Source organism: Lytechinus variegatus, chromosome 14 (assembly GCF_018143015.1).
Source record: "Lytechinus variegatus isolate NC3 chromosome 14, Lvar_3.0, whole genome shotgun sequence".
In the NCBI taxonomy this organism is placed as follows: Eukaryota; Metazoa; Echinodermata; class Echinoidea; order Temnopleuroida; family Toxopneustidae; genus Lytechinus; species Lytechinus variegatus.
The window spans coordinates 5412430-5432910 of record NC_054753.1 but is presented as its reverse complement, the minus strand read 5'-3'; the positions used below and the strand labels follow the sequence as shown (position 1 = coordinate 5432910).

Here is a 20481-nt window from a genome sequence, read left to right as displayed (position 1 = left end):
CTGCTTCTTGATCAACACGTCGGCATTTAAGTACGACTGTAAGCCACACGAAAATATTTGTGAAACACACCCTGGCATTTATCGTTGTTAATACTGCCCTTTTGATAAATGGCAAACCTTAACTGTGTTGAACGTTGCCTGTCTACATGTAGTTCTAATGTTAATGAAGAGTGTTAAGCTCAAAGTTCCATGGCTTCCGAATATCTAAGAGTTTATTTCAAAAGATAACCTTGAATGTACGTCCAATTGAAGCATATTGACTATTTTTTTATAGTTATCTTTACTTTAGTACAAATTATACAAAAAGAATGTGATTCCTTAGTAATCTGTCAAAAAGTTCCGGTTCAATCATCGCCAATTGTCACAGACGCGTCGTTTCCCTTTTCCGAACCTGAATTTGCTGAAGACTTGCAAAAGGCAAGATTGATGGAAGATATAAATACAGAAATTGAAAACAGAAAATTAGATTAGTAATTGATGATGAAGACAAATTACGACTATGAGAATAATGAGGAATTGAATGATAAGGACCGTTCAGAGGACATGGGGGAAGATCCAATTAAAAAGCATGTATGGTTCAGAATGGTAAAGGTAGGCTGGTATGGGAACGAGTGATATCAAAGGAAGCAAGAGAAAGAAGACAAACTGCTATCGACGAAAGTGTATTCTAATAAAAAAGCTTAAACAATTTGAAATGGGCCTTATTACAGTCTATGAGGGGAGTATCTGTTATCTATTGCATATATTTCAAATTGGCATCACATTTTTACCATGAAAACTATAATTGCCTCCCCCCCAAAAAAAAAAAAATATATATATTTTTTTTCCTCTTTTTTTGTAATATAAGTTTTGACAAGTTACGTATGCACACAAGTTAACTATGGATTCAAAAGTCAAGGACTGGAGAATACTATTTCCTATCCTCCTCATTTTGTCCACCAATACTGTAGTGAAATATTAGTATTTAACTGTATATATTTATGTAGAAAAAATAAAAACAAAATTCACATACCATGGTGCCACTTTCGGTATCAAGGGAGCGCTGGATCTTATTGGTAGCCTTCCTCTTCCTGTACCATATAAAAGCAACGCAAGCTAGAACAAGAGTTGTTTCGACACATACGATAATGAGATGCATCCACCATGGTAAGGCATTGTCAGCTCCTGGATGTAAATACACAAATGCATAGGGGAGGGAGATGGCTGATCGAATTATCAAAATATACACAACATAGGAGGTGCCATTACCCATTGTTAGAGCCATGGTCTTAAATATCTAAATAAGACACGAAATTGAGTGCGTAGTTTCTTTTGGTAAGGAATGAATGGAGGTGCGTTTCCATGGGGAAAAATAGTTGCTTCAAAGAAAAACGTATTTCCTTGTCGGAATTTGTCCACGCATCAATATATTAAGATCGCGTTAAAACAATGCGTTGATGTTTATCTGGTGTGCATAGCTTCATTTTCATAACAAGTAATTTTGTATCTCGACATAGAGGAAGTATATCAAATTATATGTTGCTTTTTGGATTTGCTTTTTGGACTTGGTTTAGTTTTATCATGAGACACTATATTTTGCAGACTTCTTATATAGTCGATTATGTTATCGCAAATAAAATAGATAACACATCCTGACGTCTGAGTCACAAGATCACTATGAATACAAACAAAAAGAACTATGCAAAAAATACGAATAAAACCTAAAATGCCATGGTAAAACAAGGGTATTTGTGGGCGCAGATTTGTTTGATCCTTTCTGTAATAAACTTACTGAACAATGAAAATAAATCTTTACCTCTATTGTACTGGAAAGTAGGGATGGAGTGGTGGGTAAAACTCTCACTGCTAGTGGCATCGGGTGAAATGTCATCTCGTATCGTTTGTGTTTCTGTTTCATATGCCAATGTCATCACTGTCTCAACGGTCGTCGCCTCCGTTGGTTCAGCAGTTGTTTTGATAATCGACGTAGAGGATACAAGATTAGAAGAGTTCGTGCTTCGATCACCAACTAAAGCAGTTTGTCCCGTTTCTATTAGAGTAATATCCTCTTTAGATTTAGATGTGAACGTACTTTTAGATATCGAGGATGTAAATGCCAAAGCGCTGGACGTCTCTGCCAACGTTGTCTTTGCTGATGTCAAGAGATCAAATCGGGTTGTAGGCGAATGGATATCTTCCGACGTTGTTTCCATTGCGGATGCCATCCGCTCCGTCAAGGAAGTGGAATATCTCTCTGATTTATTGCTTCCCGTCAAAGTTTCGGGGCTGGTGAGATCAGAAGATATCGATATTCCAGGAGGTTCTTCTAAAAGTTGAGCTGTTGTAGATAGCCCGTCTGGTGTTATATGTGATAACATAGTTCTTGTAACAGTATTATCAGTAAACTGTGTGACACGATTCACGGTTGTATCACGATCGTTTGGAAGCGTGGTTTGTTTTGCTATCGCAGAAAACAAAGTTGCGGTGTTTCCTTCAGTTGCTGTTAATAACAAAGTCGCCATATCCATGATATCTGTGAATGAAAGTGTATGTTCTTCTGATCCGAACAGAGTGTTTATTTCACTGAGACTAGTAGACATCTTTGAACTTGTAGTGTCCTCCCAAACCGGTTCTGTCTCTGAAACTTTTGGATGCTGATGCTCCTTCGTAGCTTCCGGTGAGGTCGGTATCACATCGGATGTAGGTTTGTCAGATGATGGCTTCATTGTAGCTTCTTTCGTAGACTTCACGATGGTGGAATCCATTCTTGTTATCCGATTGATGGGAGGATATTGCGATGCTAGCGTTTTTTCTCGTGCAGAAGTTGAAACCAGAGCATGTGTATTTGCCTCTGCTAGGGTTGATAACCACGGAGTGCTTTTTGAGGATAAACCTGTAGGTTCTATTGAAGACGTATCGATCTTGCTCGAACCAACGGCAGGCGTTGTTCCATTATACATGTAGCTATCGTACGTGGACGTTTTGGAACTTGTAATTTCCGACCCAAACGATTCAGTCTCTGAAACTTTAGATTTCTGATACTCTGTTGTAGCTTCTTTTGTTGTCAGTCCCTCATTAAAAATTGTAGGTATATTGGAAGATATTTGCCTAGTTTTAGGCGTCTCACTTGAAGAGACAAAGTTTGTAATTCGTTGGGTAGAATAAGAAGAGGACAGGCCATGTGGAGTTGCAGCGGACGAATGTGTAGTTCCCTGCGCAAATGTTATGCGACTTGTGCTCTTTTCCAAGACGGATGTTGTTGAAAGAAAGGGGGAATAACTAGGCGGATATGTGGTCTGAAAAGTTTCTATGGACTTGCCGGTTGAGCCAGTTTGTACTGTACCTGTTGAAGTTTCCACCCGACTAGCGTCTGTAGCCGTCCTTTCGCTTGGAATATAAGGAATCGTCGCAGACGTAATGGTAAGCGTACTGCTTTCTAAGTCGGGCGTTGTTGAAAAAGGGGGAGAATGTGTTAGCGTATAAGGTGTAGGAAAACTTTCTGTGGATTTGCCGGTGTAAACAGTATCAACTATTCCTGTTGATGTTCCCACAACAGTGTCATATGTAGCTGTTGTATAGGGGCCAGATGTTACCGTAGGCTCCATTTTGAGCGTGGTATGTGTTTCATGTATAGGATATCTCGTTTGAATAGTTTCTGCATGGGTTGCATCGGACGTAGCTTCTCTTCCAAGTAATGATGTTCTTGTAAAATCTCCAAGTGTTGTGTGAAGTTCAGTCATAGTTCTGTGCCGCGTTACTGTGTCTTCTGATTTAGTTTCCCTTGGGGATGTGTTCCTGGTCGTGATAATGTCTGGTAGACGAGTTCTAGTAGATGATTTTTCTGTTTCAAATGAGTATGTTCGTGCTTGATCGTCGGTTGTAGTACGAATACTGTCCACAGTAGTTTCCGCAGTAACTTCGATCACAGTAGAAGGATAATTTGATGCTTCCCATTCGGATGAGTGTGCACTGGAGGGATCCTCAGTCGTAATTGAGTGCATAGTTGTCTGAGGAACATGTAACAGTGTTTGAGTGTATGGCGAGGTAGTATCAGAAGTCAATTGTTTAGTATTAGATGTGGTGGATTCACTCGTAGGCAAATTTGATAGCGGAGTAGAAGTATGTGAGTATGCATCTTCTGATGTAATGTCAGTCTCTGTTGATGTTAGATGCCGAATGCTGTTAGTTCCCGAAATATAGTCAATCGATGGATAGTTTGTTAAAGTGTCACTTGTCAATGTTCCAGGATTGGATGTGGTAGTTGGACTGAATGGTACATTTGATGACGAGGTAGATGTTGAAGTGTGTGTTTCTTCTGATGTATAACCAGTCTCAGTTGATCCTGTGTGCAGACTGTTTGTAGTTTGCAAAGTGTGTTGCGTCGGAAAATAGCTTGAGATAGTAGGAATCCGTGACGATGTAGTTTCTGCAATTTTGAAGAAAAAAAGGACATAAGCAGTCTTCTAATTTTCTCACCATTAAAATAAAAATAAAACACATTAAGACAGATGACGGGGTTTTCGACAAGGATTCGAGTAGTGGTAAACAATACAATATATGCTTCCATTAAAGCAAAAATTGATAAAGAGGTTAACAATTTAAAATTTTCTGAAATTCTGATAGGCGTTAAATCATTTCTAATGTACAGCATTTGTTTTGCGAATAATAGATATCACAATAGTGATGTAATGCGGATAAAAATAAACGTATTCAAGTTAATGAATGTTCCATTATAGTCCTGTCGCCGATTTTCTATAAGGAAACAGAAATAAATGATTCCAGGATCTCACAGCAAAAAAAAATCCCAACCTCACCAGAACACATCATATTGGGAGCCCAGCTGCCATCATCACAGGTCGACAAAACGCTGAATTCTTCTGCAGATTCACATGTATATGATATTTCACTGCCATGGGTGTAGATAACACCATCTGTTATACCAGCTTTCAAGGTATAGTTGAGTCCTTCGGTTACAGGAATTCGGCATGGATCTAGAAGAGAGGTGGCGGTAAAATAAGTCGGTCGATAATGACATCTACTGCAACTTCTTATTTTAGTACTAAACATAAATTATAATTCTACTTTAAATAAAGGACAAGAAAGCTGTTATTGTTGTATATTCTTGTGAGAATGTTTATTTAATTATTAATTGCGCAAAGTCACAATCTCGTGTGGGATTATGAGACTTCTACGTAATACTTACCATGCCATCAAAATGATTGTTTCAGAACTTATTATAGTTTGTTTCAGATATTGTTTTGTGTTTACAAAATAATTTACTAAAGCTGACCAGAAAGTGCAAAAAAGAAATCCATCGGGAGTAATGAAATATTTTTTTTTGTTATCACAAAGATTGAAACGATAGATCAAATAACTATTAATTGTGTATATGATTTGTGTTATCAATGAATTACATTACCGTGGCAAATTTTGTCTGGAATGATGGGCACCCATGAAGTATTGTAGCAAATGGCAACATATGCCACATATGACAAGGACTTATTGCAGTGAAAGTACACAACATCAAAATCTCGATAGCCCTCATCCTGCACAGGGTCAATATACACCACATCCTGATTGAATTGAGGCTGCTGGCAAGCTGCAGAGAAAAGAGATGGGTGAAATGTGGATTGTTAAGAAAAAAATTGAATGATTACCTCATCTGAACCTAGCTTTTGTCGTTTTTCTAAATGAAAATGCATAATGAGTAAAGTTTATATTTATTTAATATAACGGTTTGATCACGCTTTGTTCGTTATTTAATGATAATTTCTATAAATATAGATTGTTATTGATTTTCTTGTGTTTTTGCTCATCCTTGTGAAATATCAGAGAAAATTGAACATACATGTAAAATCTTTGGTTTCGAATTGTGTCTAAATTACTGTTACTACAAGGAGCACCTTATGGTCTTTTAACAATTTGGTATTAATGAAAAACATAGCAGGAATTTATTTTGCAAGGGATGGAATAGGAAACTGCGGCACTTTTTCCAAGTGAATTAAGTGATAGGGATTGATCAGCTCATAGTGATTTAGTAGGGATTGGTGTTCAAACTGGTAGGTCAAGCGCTATAATGTAATTTGGCCCATTCCAGCTTCAGCGAACTCTGACAAAAATGTATTAAAAATTATTTCAACAATTCTTTTATTAGTCAGATGGCTGTTTCCACGCATATTGATATGCTTGTAATACATTATTGTTTATATATTGAAAAACAAAGTATTTGTCATACTTATTGGTATGAAGATTGTAGTCGTATCTTCTATGAACGGCGCGGTTGTTGGTAAAGGTTCTGAAAGAAATAACATAACGTTATATATGACAGCAGTCTTTGACAATTCGAACTACATATGAAAAAGTAGGCATATCTAAATCTATGAACCTAGACACTTTGGATTATATTTAACACCCATTATAATGCAAATAAAACGGAGAATAAAATACAAATCACAGACACAAAGTCAATATGTTCTATCAATACTGACAAGTATGCTCTAATGAATTGGGTACCATGTCAGAATATAAGATAAAAAAATATACAATGCCATCGTTGCTTTAATTTGATGTGAACAAAACGACTGCTATAATACCACCCACTCCCCTCAATAAAAATAAATAAATAAATACACAAACAAATGAAATTGATAAATAAATAAATTCTTCCAAAAAAGCAAGAAACAGACGTGAACCAAAATGAAAAAAAGGCCCTTCAATTTTTTTTTCTTTTTTACCTCGACACACAGGTAAGTCAGGAGGATCCCATGTCCCATCGCGACAGGAAGCCTTTGTGGGCCCATCAAGTACAGCCAGTTCATTCTTACAGGTGTATACCGTCATTGAACCATGAAGGTACTGCTCAAGGTCATATTCCCCCGTTTCTTGATTAGAGTGTGTGACATTCCGTTCGGTCACAGGTGGATCACACGATTCTAAAAATCAATTGCAAATTAAATATATTATGTATTTATTGATTAATATCTCAACATGATCTACATTAAGGGATGAAATAAAGATTATCCAGAGACAGAGAATTGCATCTTCCCTACAACCTAAAAAAAAAATCGTTCATTGGGTATTCTTTTTGAGTTTTAAATGATTAATAATGATAATAAGGATAATAGGCATTTATATAGCGCTTTATCAATCTACGACTGTTCAAAGCGCCTCACAATTATTATTAACTGGTCACTGGATTCAAAGCATTCCAAGCAGCCTGTTAGGCGCAAACTTGCTAAACCAACCACAATGACGGTTGTTTCCTACCGATACCCAATTAGCACCTGGGTGAGAGTGGCAAAGTGTGGATTGACGCCTTGCCAAATGTCGCTAGGCCATGGTGGGATTCGAACACAAGACCATCTGATTACAAGGCGAGAGTCAGAACCGCAACACCACGGCGCTTCCACGTGATGATTGCATGTTTGAAACAAACTGCTGTTAAGATTTAGAACTTACAAGATAAGTATAATATTTGAAGGACTACAGAATAAACGAAATACGATGCGTGTTTTATTACCATGACATACTGCGTCTCTTGGATCTTCCACCCACACGCCCGACATACAGAAGCTGAACGAAGGCCCATCATGAAGGAGGTATAGACTAGGATCACAATACAGAATAATGATATCCATCTCAGCATACTCATCCTGATAAGGATTCACTAGCAGACCGGGTTCAGATAGGACCGGCGGACTGCATACTAATACGAGAAACAAGTTACATTGTGAACGGGTCAAACATCAAATCGGATTATTCTATGAGACAGGTTGTCTCCTAATTGCCTCCTTAAAACAACTAAACTTTACCATTATCAAACAACCAGACCTTACTTTGGACAAAATAGTAACCTTTATCATATAATGTTGTTAAAGAATTTTAATCAGGAGTCATGTCTCCGGAGTAATTGTTATTACATCAGTGCAAGTGTTTAAATTTCACATTTTATTTTTACTGCCTCGAGATAAGTTTTGCTTTGTTGTTTTGTAGTTTCCCATTTCATGTTTATTAATATGCATAAACTGAAAACGTGTTTTGCACAATCTTGGCCTTTTACCTTTATCTTTTTTTTCGTTTTCATGTTTTATGGTTCAGTTTGAATGGACCTGGACGAAGCGGTATGTAAGAAAATAAAATGAATATCGGTTCGCCCCTATGTGACAGCCGCGGACGCTGATTAATTCACCTACGTTATCATGGTTATGGGGAAATCTTTAAAGCGATAACGTTGGTCAAAGAATTAAGCTGAATAGTTGAACATTTTTTATCATAATTTTTAAACACCGGTTAATGGAAAATGACGCATTTTTGTTGTCAGTGAAGACGTGAATGCACACAATTTAGGAAACCATCCCCTTTTTATTCGAACCTAATGAAAACTCAATGACTGATAGTAGCCTCAAGCTCACTGTCCTTTTTTTAATTGTTTTTGAATTATCCTTACTTGTATCATCTTAACATGCTGCGGTAGATTCTAATCACATTAACCGTCCCTGGAAACCGTCATATGAATCTGAGTTCAACCCGTAAAACTACTGTAAGAATAATGAAAAAGAGCCCCCTACCTGAGCATGAATCCATGATGAGATCACAGAGAAGTATCAGGATAACGGTCGTTACTTGCTTAATTTCCATAATCCAAGAATAATTCCGACATCACAGCGAGCAATCGACCGATTTATATACAAACCGATTTAAATTCAACCCGATTTCTTTCCTTACACTCGTTACACCATTTGTGGCGACTGTTATTCCTATCATACACACACTATATCTATTTCTAGGATTGCTAAAAAGGTGTGGCTGGAGTGGCAGGTGCTAAGAATTGACTTTTAATAAAGCCGGTACTTGTTTGAGGTTTGCTAAATATTTCTTCATTTGTCGCAGTATTAGTTAAATAAAAACACTTCAGACCGGAGAGTAGTTCGATTTGACACTTCATTTGAAACAGAATCTGATTGAGCTGAAGGAGATATGATAAGAGTGTATTGAATGGAAATGGCAAATGCCATAATTGGATTTAAATGATATTCAATAAAAGAAAACATGTTTTAGTGATCTAATATCGTTTCTAAATACAATTGTTTGAATGTGTTTAATGTTTAATTGTAATAATAATGATAAGACATTTATAATGCGCAAACATATCCACCCTATTAGGGGTGCTCAAGGTCTTACAATAAACTTAACTCACTACTGGTACAACTTACAATTTGGCCATTAGATAAGTTTTTTTTATGTATAAAAGAGTACTATACCTATATCTAACCACATATATTTCGTAAAACTCGTGCAGCTTAATAGCATTTGTCCATCCCTGCATAAATGTTTGTTTTGTTAACTGTTCTGCTTGCTTTTAATAAGCATGAAACTCATTAAGGACTATACAAGCATCTTTGGCGTCGCTTTTAAAGAATTAACTGCAATCATCTTTATCAGAATAAAACTAAATCACAGTTATCAGAAAATAATTAAAACATTATTATACGATTTACTTACATTGGATATTTGATAATGAATATTCATATTGGCTTACATTTTTATCAGGAAGTGCATGGGTAATTACTGGGTATTTTGAAGGCGTTTTAAAATCACAATCTATAATAGATTGATGGATATATTACATTCGACAATGATCTATAATGTGTATTTTGATAAATATATAAATCCATTACTTAATCCATATGGGTATTACTTCAATAAAGTAAAAAAAAAAATATCGATGGAGTAAATGATAATTAGGTAGCTTGTCAAAAGTCCATGCACCGTTCTTGATCGTTCTTCCCGCATCCGGGTTTTCGCTTCGGCTTTCCCGCCCAACGTTCCCTTGTCTTCAAAGGAACGGCCGCCATCAAAGGCCCTTTAATGCCACCGTTCTTTTGTTCGTCTTTCCTGCAAGTCTTAATTTCTGTCGAAAGGCCGAAGAATCTATTCTAATTAGCTCCCTCTACGACCAAAACAAATGTGTGCCTTCATCATGTTCACATTGACTGTCGGATCGAGAGTTCGGGTCACTGTTCTGAACTGTGGTTCGCATCTATCGGGTGCATTCATAAAGCCACGGTAGCTTAAAAAAAAATCACGCATGTGTCAAAAATCGTTACTGATCTTTCGAATTTGCTGCAATAACCATGAAAACCTCTTTTTTTGCAATTGGAAGACAGTCAATTCATGTTTTAGGTGGGAAAATAAGATTCCACATATTTTCGTTTCGTAGGCCCAAGCCATTCGTAGAATTCACGTCGACTTGGAATATTAATTATTACTCGCATCTCAAGCAGGTGTTGAGAACGCCCCCCCCCAAAAAAAAAAAAAACAGAAGGAAATAGAATGATAAAATAAATATGACCGGAACAGCTAGCTTAGCGCTATTAGGCATAGAAATATAAAAGATTTACAAAGATTTATTAGAAACTGTTTTAAATAGTTTTTTCATATTTTTGACGGGCAACCATTTCCCCAGGATAACATATTGTCTCTTAATTTTCTTTATCTCCATGTTTTAAAGAAACGGGACCAAAAGGGATTGTGAAAAGAGGAAAAAGAAACTAAGAGGTCAAAGGGAGAGAAAAGGAAGGGGAAACAGAGAGAAATAAGAAAATAATATTGGGATGGAATAAGAGGAAGGGTGAAAAAAATGGAGGAAATACAGTTGAAAGAGTGGACAAAACTCGGAAATTTGAGAGGGGTTCTCCCGATTTCTGCCTCTACATCGAAATCAATATTCATGAGAAAGCAGAGTTGTGTCCTCGCAGAAACCGTGATCAAGTGGGGGTGAAATTATTTTATGACTTGCGTCTTCGGAATGAGAGTACGCATGCGCGTGGACTGGATATTTACAAAATTGTGGTCGTCTATTTCGAAAATAGTATGCCATGAATGAATCAGCATCCTCAAACTTCCTGTCACCCTTCTATCACTGGGGGATTTAGGGGGGGGGGGCGCCCTTGCGCCCCCTTTCATTATGAGAGGCACAATTAGAATTTGTAATGCAAAATGCAGCCAAAACAGAAGAGTGCCCCCCCCCTAAAAGCGGAACCTTTTTCCCCCTGTCATGGATCCTCCCCTGACCTTTAGACATTATGTTGTATAGATCCGATTCTTGGTTGGATTTACATTTACAAAGGCCCCCCCCCCCCCTATTGGCGGAGCAAAAAAAAGGGAAAGAAAGAAAAAAGAGAGGAGAAAAAAAAGAAGAGGAAAACATTAGAGGAGGAAGGCGAGTGAATAAGATGATGCGAAGACTTATTAAATAACTTTAATAATCATTACGCCACTGGGACAACCAATTCAAAGAAATAATTAAATATCAACCTTGGGCGGCCGATCGGGGAAAATATGGGTGAAAAAAAATCACCCCTCCCCTATTGGCGGAGGCTGGATCCGCCCCTGATTTAGATTTACATTTTATTCACCCTATCGATCCCCTCTCGGGGTATGAGAGTACAACATAAAAACAACATATTACAGACTAAAGTATAACTTCATTTAATTGGTTTAACGTATTAAACGTAATGTTCGGAATTGAAGATAAATACCAACTGTGGTAACGATCTGAAAATTTGTTCGATCAGAATCCAATGAAATTTACCAACGAAGTGTTTGTATAAATGAAAAATATTTGCCAAATAGCCCTGTGAAAGAAAGTCGTAAAAGTGCTGAGAAATGAGCGATATAAGCACAGAATTCCATCAAATGTCAGGTATTTTTCGAGGCAATGTTATAATACACTGTCCCACGTATGCTTTTCTGTTTTAGTGATCATCAGAATTATCGATATTGAGCGGCGATTTCATTATTCTACAAAGATAAGTGTATATTAATGTACTAGGTCTAGATTTATGATGAATATTTCGTATCGAAATCGTCATGTAATCATATTTGAAATTGCGCCTGATACGTTGTGCTGTACATGGTCTATATCCTCCCATAGTTATCGATATCGTCATCACCGCTGTTACTATCGCAATCATCTTCATTTCTCTATTATAAGTATTATCTTCGTTAACATTTCTATTATTTCATTATAATTTTATCATCATAAATCGATGGGGTGGGAGAAGGAGGAGGAGAAGAAGAATTACCAAGGAGAAGCAGACGTACATGTAGAATGGAGGAGCAGTAAAAAGGGATGAGATTAATAATGAGAGATGAGGAAGGATACGGAGAGGAAAAGGAAGATAGAGAAAAAAAGGAGACGCAAGAAGAAAAAGAAGAAGGACGAAGGAAAAGCAGTAGGAGACGTATAAGAAGGGCAGGTGGGCAGAAGAACAACAAGAAGAGAGGAGACGTAGAAAAAGGGGAGGAAGGAAAAGAAAGAAGCAGAAGGAAAGGATGAGGTGGAGAAAAAAGAATAATGAAAGACGACAAAGGATATGAAGAAGAAAAAAAGATTTAAAAAAGGAGGAGTAAGAAGAGTAGATGAAGAAGGGAGTGAAGGATGAGAACAAGAAGAATTATAAGGTGGAAAAGAAGAATAACGACGGAGAAACAGAAGAAGTAGAAGAGGGGGTGAGTTTGTTCTAAAGTAAAATCAATGTGAGTAGAATTAAATTAATGTTTTTATTTATATTGCACTTCCAGTGATTACATCATTACAATACTAGGATGCCATTATGTTCAATAATTTAAGCTTCAAAATTCGGTAATTCACGGGTGAAGATAAATTATGGGGCCGTAAGCTGCAGGGAGATATGTAGAGTGATATTAGCATTAGGTCATTGCTCTAAAATAGATGGAATGTGATTATTTATTATTAATATTAGTTAGTACACTTACTGGCCTAAAAGCAAAAGCAAATAGGGCCATGATATAAGCTTCTCCATCAAGAGAATTGAACATTATTGACATTTCAGGATTGCTTGGCATTGATACTCATCGAACTGTTCTTAGTCATTGCCCTGGCCTTTGATCATGAAAAAGCAAGATCAGTCACCCGTATAGTAGAGAATCATTGACAATAGCATGCTCAGCGGGTTCGCCACAGAAAACAATGGGAGAGCTAGACGCTCACAGTCTTGAATTCCCCATATCCGCTGCCGTGATTATTGTCGTAATTTCAATAGATAAACCTACTTCAAAAGACCGTTGGCCCGCCCGATGGGGAATCTTTTGTAATAATGTAGTGTATTAAAGTATGTGTATGCAGTAACTACCGCCCCGACTTCTGTTGTGCTATTTAAAAGATTTCTTTCACCATCATCGAGTAGCGATTAGCGTGTAAAATCGCATAAATTATCTCACAAAACGGATCTAATGTTCATGATTACCAACATCACCATAATCATTACCATTATCTTTCATTTTTTTAATAATAATAATAATAGCGGCATATTTACCCAGGGTAGCCACTTCAGTTCCGAAAACTGTACTCCCATGACTCCCAGAGGGCCCTGCTATTATTACCCCGGCTTTAGCACGGCTACCTTGATCGGGCCGCGCTCGAGCATTCGAGGAATTTCTTCCTACCGGGTACCAATTCACCTCACCTGGGATTATATAAACTATAAAATTGATACTGGAGAACGATTGGAAATAGATAATGAATGAATGATGATGATAACAGTGATGATGATGGTGGTAATTAGAACTTTGAAGTGATATTAATGGACATGATAATACGAATAATAATATCAGTGATAATGTTGATGATTAAACATTAACAAACGAAGATGATTGGTATATTTGCGGCAATGAACCATGTATAACTTGAGACGCGTTTTTCATTTATCATGTTTGTTATAAAAGGGTTTTCATATCATGATCCTGAAAGACATAGATTATATTTAGATTAAAAAGAAAGAGAATGGATGGTCATCTAATTATGGAAAAGATTTTGCGGGATGTCAAGTCCGATGCAGTATAAAAATGATTGCATATCGAGGTAGATGCGATTTTTATATCAACGATATCATCCCCCAGAGTCTATCAAGTTATGAGTTTGTGTGCATTTTAGCAAAATTGACATTTGTAATACGAGATTATTCTAATTTAGAGTGCTGTAACATCCGAACTGCATGCCATTCCTGCTACATACGTTTTGAATTCATGAGATATTTCGATTTCTGGATGCATGTTATATCAGTTAAAGCGGTGTACGCCTGAATCATATTGATTGTCATTTGTCATTAACTTTATAATAACGTCGATATACCAAAACAGAATTCATCAGGTTCTTTATCATTACAACAATGATATGAACTTATGCACATATAGGCCTACGTCTTTTGCTTGATAGAACACTGACCCCCCCCCCCCTCCATTAGAGCGAGAACAATATTGTGCTCTCTCATTAATATTGATTTCGATAAGGAGATCGGGAAACGCACGCCATTAATAGTAATTTACATTATTTGTATGCCACTTACAAGTGAAGCACAAAATATGTATCTAAACGCTACAGAACAAATAGAAAGAGAGAATGAATTTCACCAAAATTTAAAGTATTTGCACAATTCACAGTAGGCTGTAAACGATAGGGGGCTTCACATGCGGAGGGAAAGGCTATTTAACCCCCCCCCCCCAAAAAAAAAAAAAAGTTTTAACATTGACTTGAATTTCTCTCTTGAATCTGCTTGTTTAATACTTTCTGTTAGATTGTTCCAGAGTTAGATCTAGGGGGGGGGGGCATGGGGCCCGCCCCTCCCTCTATTTGCGGAGAAAAAACAAAACGGGGAAAGAAAGACGAAAAGAGGAAAAGAGTGGAGAAAAAACATAGGAGGAAAACGATTGAATAAATAAGATGAGGGGAAAACAATTAAAAAAAAAATTATGTCATGTCATTATATAAAATTTTCGCTCCTGCTTCACGCTCGCATTGCCTTTTAGGTGATTTACACATATGGAACTCAAAATATCAAATTTTGAAATCAATATACATAACATATTTCAACTCGGAAATCGAACTTTGATTTTTAAAAAGTGTTCTGTAAAAAATTATTTTTTTATTGTCTGAATATCAACATTTTCTGCTCCCGCTGCACGCTCACAAAATTTGATTTGTCAGGTACCTATTATTTTCCTGTATTCCATTTTAGTTATCAGAATATCCCTATTCATGTCAGATTGTAAAACATATTAGCTAGCGCTGCACGCTCGCATATTGATTGGTGAGTTATGAAAATTTCAATATTAATTATATTACAAACTAATTAAAATCTCCATTTTATGACAGTTTATCAACAATTTTCGGCTGGCGATTTGCGCGCACATTGATTGTTAAAAATATATCAACTCAGGCATCTTATTCATAATTACAAAAGTGCTTTAAATATATAATATTGACAGATTTCGCGCTCTGATTAGGCTTATTAGATTAATTAATTAATTTATTGATAAATTGTCCCTTTTTCAGAATGGAATATCAAAAAGTTTCATCTCGCGATTTGATAAGAAGAGAAATAGGAAGACAGTCATAATTTTCACATGATGGAATATTGTTCTTAGAATATCCCGGCCCTATGTCAAAACTCAAAGTAATAATAATGAATCATATATGTTTCTTTTTAACTGTGATCCATATCCACTCACAATTCTACAAATCTCAAATTTTCCTCGCGCTCGCTTGGCTTGCTTAGTTATGTATTTACCTTTTTCATGATTACAAAGATTGCTTAGAACTTCTATTCTTCAGGTAGAAAAGTAAATATTTTAAGCTCACGCTTCGCGCTCGCATTATTTGATTGTTGAAATATGTAACGTTTTCATTTACAGATAATTAAAAGTAGCCGTTAACAGATTCTTTTTTTATCAGAACGATCAATGCGTACTAAATTCATTCATCTCGTTTAGGATCACAAGCATTGCCAGAATGCTATTTTAGGACAAAATACCGTCGGCCTTATGCCAAAAGTGCCTTAACCCGATTTTAGGGGTTCTGAATATTTTATAATAAATTTAACACATTTCATGCAAAACTTAATAACTTAACACGTTATCGAAATTGGCTTCAAAAGCAAAAAAAAACGACCACAAACTTTTGATTATTAGAGAGGCCAAAACCTTTAAACGCCATTATCTCGGAATGGCCAAAAGCAGTTAAGGCCCTTTTGGCATAAGGCCGACGATACATGAAATAAAAAATTAAAAATTAGCGCGCACTTCGTGCTCGCACTATTTAGATTAGGCTTGTGAGATTATTTTACATATATTTTTACATTTGATTTATAAGAATAAAGCTTAAAGGTGACACTATTTGGTTTACATATTATGAAGGGCCTTCTTATATTCCAATTTTACCTTAAACGCAAGTATTTTATTTTCAAACGAAATCTATGAAAAGGGTGCAGTTAGGCTTTAATTTTGATTCCAAATAGTCTCATAATTGGGATTAGTTGCAAACACGGTTTTCGAATAGAAGGCACATCGGGGAACATCAAAGTATCAAGACAGTCACCCGCGCTGACATAGTGATAATCTCCCCTTGACATACCCCTACCAATCAAGAGGTCATCTTTTTATTGAAATCCGCAACCCGTCAGACCACCTCTATGTTCAAGAATATACGTTAATCTCCCCAATCAAGAATGGGGTAATTTAAATCTACCTTGTCAATGGGGTAAGCCGTTAAATACAGCTTGCAATGCGCTGGCCCATGTCATTTTCAACGTCCGGCTTTCGGGGAATTAAAATGAGCATCAAATGGGTAGTTTTCTTGTTCTCGTTTTGTCCCCATACTAGAACCTTGATTTTGTTTCTTTTCGTAATGTGCATTTTGATATGGTTTCCATTATATTTCTTAACATTTCGACATTTAATGTAGTTTAATGCTTGCCTTTATAAAGAGCAATATTACATAAAACCTATCTGGCGAAGCAGATTATAACATAACGTTCGACTGATATTTTATCAACACATTTTTGATTAACCATGTAACTTCCCTCTTTATAGGTCTACTCTAAATGTGAACATTTGAGTTATATTTATTGCCTACCAACTCTCTGTTTACCAGGCTAAAGTGAAGGTCCTCATTTGTGTATGAACGACATGTTCTCATTAAAATACATGTTGTGAGTTTCAAATAAAGGGGGCACACTTGTGTAAAAATGGCATATTTACATTAACAAATTTGATAAAGGCTCTCAAAGGGGGGGGGGGGAGGGGCACACGGACCGGATGATCCCCCCCCCGGGATTCACTACATAACTGTACCCTCTGATGTGCAGAATATAGACCATCGTATAGACCCACTGACTTCTTTTAGTAGAGGTCACAAAATAGACCACAATACTTTTGAGAGCCCAACTATTGTTCAAAATAAATACGGTGCTGATTGGATTGTATTGTGTTACTCCGGCAGGATCCGCACCAGCATGCACTCCATTCTTGTTGATCTAGTATGCTAAATACCTCGGTCACATTTGTTCTAAGGCGAGTCGAAAACAGTCATTTTAACAGTTTTGGACCTACTAAATATAGGTTTTAATAAAATGAATAAAACGGCTGTTTTCGACTCGCTGTATGGCCGCCGTAGAGCAAATGTGACCGAGGTATTACCATTTTCTGTACGTTAATTTATTTTTTGGTGCATATTTAAATATGCAAGCTATACAGAATGCAGCTATACGATTAACAAGTGAAGTACAAAGTTGGAAGGGAAACTAGGCCAAAGAGGCTTTCGTATTACTAACTTTACGTCGGTAAATTATGTTTACCTTAGACACTGGGAATCTAATTTGCAATAATTTGACATACACACATTGCAGATTAATTTAAATATTTGATAGGAAGAAGAAATCAACGGCAATATACACGTATTGTTCAAGTCAAACGTGAAGGTTAAAAAAGAATAGGTATAGAAAAGTTTTAGAAAAATTCAAAGGAAGAAATAAAGTTGGATGAAAAAAGAAGCCATCAGAATTAAGTTGACAAAATTGAATATTATAAGTAGAACAGGAAAATTGAAAGAAATAATTAAGTCGCCTCCCCCCAGCGGACTGGTTTGAAGGGGTGGGGTCACCATGCATAAAATCATGGTACTTGTTGAGGCCTCAGCCCCAGACCCCCCTTCGGTTATGTGGCTCCAGGATGGTAATCAAGAACACTAGGTCACAGAGCACTCTAGCTCACAGGGGAAATTTATATAAGAGAATAAAGAAGGATCCCAGGTAAAAAGATTTTATAGATTTTCCTGTCCAATATCATGTCGGAGTCACTTAAATGTGTTAATTTGCATTTCATTCACGCGATATTTTTCATCGGTCATTAAAGTGTAGAATGTGATTAATAGAAGACGCTATAATTCCTTTATAAACACTCAACTCTATTCATGGTCAAGACTACCTCAACTTTGATAATTTCAATATTCATTTTTAAGTGCTTTTGATTTCGTTCGAAGGTAAAGATGTTTGTAATGGTCTTAAAAAGTAACGAAAGTACTTTTTGTTCTGAATTTCGGGCAATGAAATTCAAGAATTGTGCATTTAAGCTACAATGACCGATATGACAGCTTGAGCATCCAATTTATTTTTTAAAGTTCAAATAAATGATATTTTATTCGTTTGTTTTGCACGGCATCTGTATTATGTGTGAATATATAAGTTTCTAGAATTCAAATGTTTAAACAAATGCAGTGGCGTATCTAGGATTTTCCACAAGGGGGGGGGGGGCAAAATCGCCAAAAAAGAGTCCTCAAAAAAGGACATTTCACAGCAAAAACAAATTGACAAGAGGGCTAAATTAAACATAGACCTATGTTAAGCTCAAATTTGAATTTCAACGCTGCCCTTAGTTTTCAGCCTTTTTTCCACCAAAAAACGTTTGCATTTTATGTTTTTAGTGTTTTTTTTCACAGTAGCGTTTCAGTGTATTGCTTTAAACGCCATCATTTTTGGACCCAGGTATGATTTATATTGCATCTTTTGCGTGGGGTTTTGCATTTCGTTTACAAAGATGTTAAGGTCAATTCCATATCTTTCCTTTTCACCCGACAATGCTGACTGTGCGGGCTCAGTGTGATGAAAAAAAATCTTACCCTCGCCTGAACACTTACTTTCAGAAATTCAATTTCTTAACGGTATGTTCTTCAAAATAAAACAACATGCTCGTGCTAAAGGGCTAAAGCTTAATTGTTCTATTAAAGAAATGAAATCTAAATCTTATTGAATTTTGTCATATACTGAAACCCGAAACGAAAAATTATCCAAAAAATGTGAAAGCGTAACTTTTGAAAATATACACCCCACTGAACTACGCACACCGATACAAGGACACAACGATATCCAGATCAGTGACCAGAGATCGCTCGTTTAATAGTTTGCCTAAGACGTCGATATTGTGGACATAGAGGGCGCTCATGCAGAAACATCTAATCGGAGAGCCAACGGGGGGTGTCAAAAGAATGATAAAAGCGCACGCTTCCGTTTTCGCTGCAAAAGGGAACGCTGTCGTCTTAAATGGCAAGAGCACTGACCCGTAGGAAAGAAAAATGGACAATGGCACGCTGAGCGGGTTCGCCGCAGAATATAAAGGTAAAAACGCACGCACACCTTTGACAAGCCGCCTTAACCAATAATCGCATTATAGATGAAAGCTCGCGAAATATGTATAAGTTCTAATACCCCCGAACTTCTCTGCCTCGCATACCTCACTTCACTGAAGAAAAAAATGCACCCTTTAGCACTGACATTTTTCCCCAGCGAAAGTCAACAGGCGATTGCAGAACAAACGAAAGAAAATTGTAAACATTACTTCTTACCTATTACAAAAGGAATAAAAAAATAATTACAACATGTTTTGGAAGTACTACGAGAAAAACAAACAATATTACCTTGTTTTTATATTTTAGCGCATTTTTTACACATGTGTTGTTTGTTTAATAAATATTGTTATTCAAAAAAAAAAAATTATGTTCGAGGGTATTTACTTGGCCAAAACATTCAGCTGAGCTTGCAACTATCGCACGCGGAATCTCGGTACAGGGAACTTCGGGATAGAAAAATTGACCTCTGACGTCATTAGAGGAGAAGTACTTCGGTTTGCTTTCATACTGGCCTTTTCACCATGTTCACCGGCGAACTTCACCGGTGAAGGTCTTCTGTGTACCTTTCATACTGGACACTATCCCCTTCGCTGGCGATATTCACTGGTGAAGTTCGCCGGTGAAAAGCGCAATATGAAAGCGGTATTCCTAACATAAAATATATTACTTATTTTAATATCTTACAAATAAAACAAAAGATGTCGATGAACATATTTGCACTTCTGTTCCTCTTATTTGTTGTTATTTAAAAACAGAAATTCATTTCAGTGGCATTTTGTATTCAATGAATAATTGATTGAAATCAAAATAAAACCTTCAATTTTCCCTCAATGAAATTTGATTAAACTATAAGTAAATGATATTCAATGAATCTGCACCCAATTCTCAAATTTATGCAAATGTTTGTGAACATGTTAAAGGAAGCCAGATATATATATTTGTTCATACTCTTCTTAGAAAGTCTTTACAATGCTTTGTGTATGCTATAATTCGTGCAAATTATAAACACTAATAATGGAGTG

General features: G+C 36.5%; 2 protein-coding genes across 2 annotated transcripts; both read right to left on the bottom strand.

Annotated features, from left to right (window-relative positions):
- LOC121428072 (mucin-4-like) lies at positions 1-2875 on the bottom strand. The gene is made up of 3 exons (XM_041624650.1): positions 1796-2875; positions 1013-1164; positions 1-407 (listed from the first exon to the last, which is right to left on the bottom strand). Exons 1-3 carry the CDS (start codon positions 2742-2744, stop codon positions 345-347), a joined length of 1164 nt encoding a protein of 387 aa, XP_041480584.1. The 5' UTR covers positions 2745-2875; the 3' UTR covers positions 1-344.
- Positions 2876-3102: 227 nt separating this feature from the next.
- Positions 3103-8562, bottom strand: LOC121427891 (uncharacterized protein PB18E9.04c-like). Its single transcript, XM_041624464.1, has 8 exons — positions 8547-8562; positions 7499-7684; positions 6714-6911; positions 6215-6274; positions 5399-5578; positions 4794-4970; positions 3323-4405; positions 3103-3218 (listed from the first exon to the last, which is right to left on the bottom strand). The coding sequence occupies exons 1-8, from the start codon at positions 8560-8562 to the stop codon at positions 3103-3105; spliced, it is 2016 nt and encodes a 671-aa protein (XP_041480398.1).
- Between the last annotated feature and the right edge of the window lie 11919 nt (positions 8563-20481).

Bases quoted from the DNA above. Each gene is read 5' to 3' on its own strand.
- LOC121428072 (XM_041624650.1), bottom strand. From the start codon at position 2,744: ATGGATTCCACCATCGTGAAGTCTACGAAAGAAGCTACAATGAAGCCA. The intron at 1,165-1,795 runs GTAAAGATTTAT...ATTTACATCCAG, and splicing joins TACTTTCCAGTACAATAGAG to GAGCTGACAATGCCTTACCA. The intron at 408-1,012 runs GTATGTGAATTT...GCCTTTTGCAAG, and splicing joins ATACCGAAAGTGGCACCATG to TCTTCAGCAAATTCAGGTTC.
- LOC121427891 (XM_041624464.1), bottom strand. The intron at 4,971-5,398 runs GTAATGTAATTC...CCTCTCTTCTAG, and splicing joins TCCAGACAAAATTTGCCACG to ATCCATGCCGAATTCCTGTA. The intron at 3,219-3,322 runs GTACAGTACAAA...GTCTTGGAAAAG, and splicing joins TCGGGTGGAAACTTCAACAG to AGCACAAGTCGCATAACATT.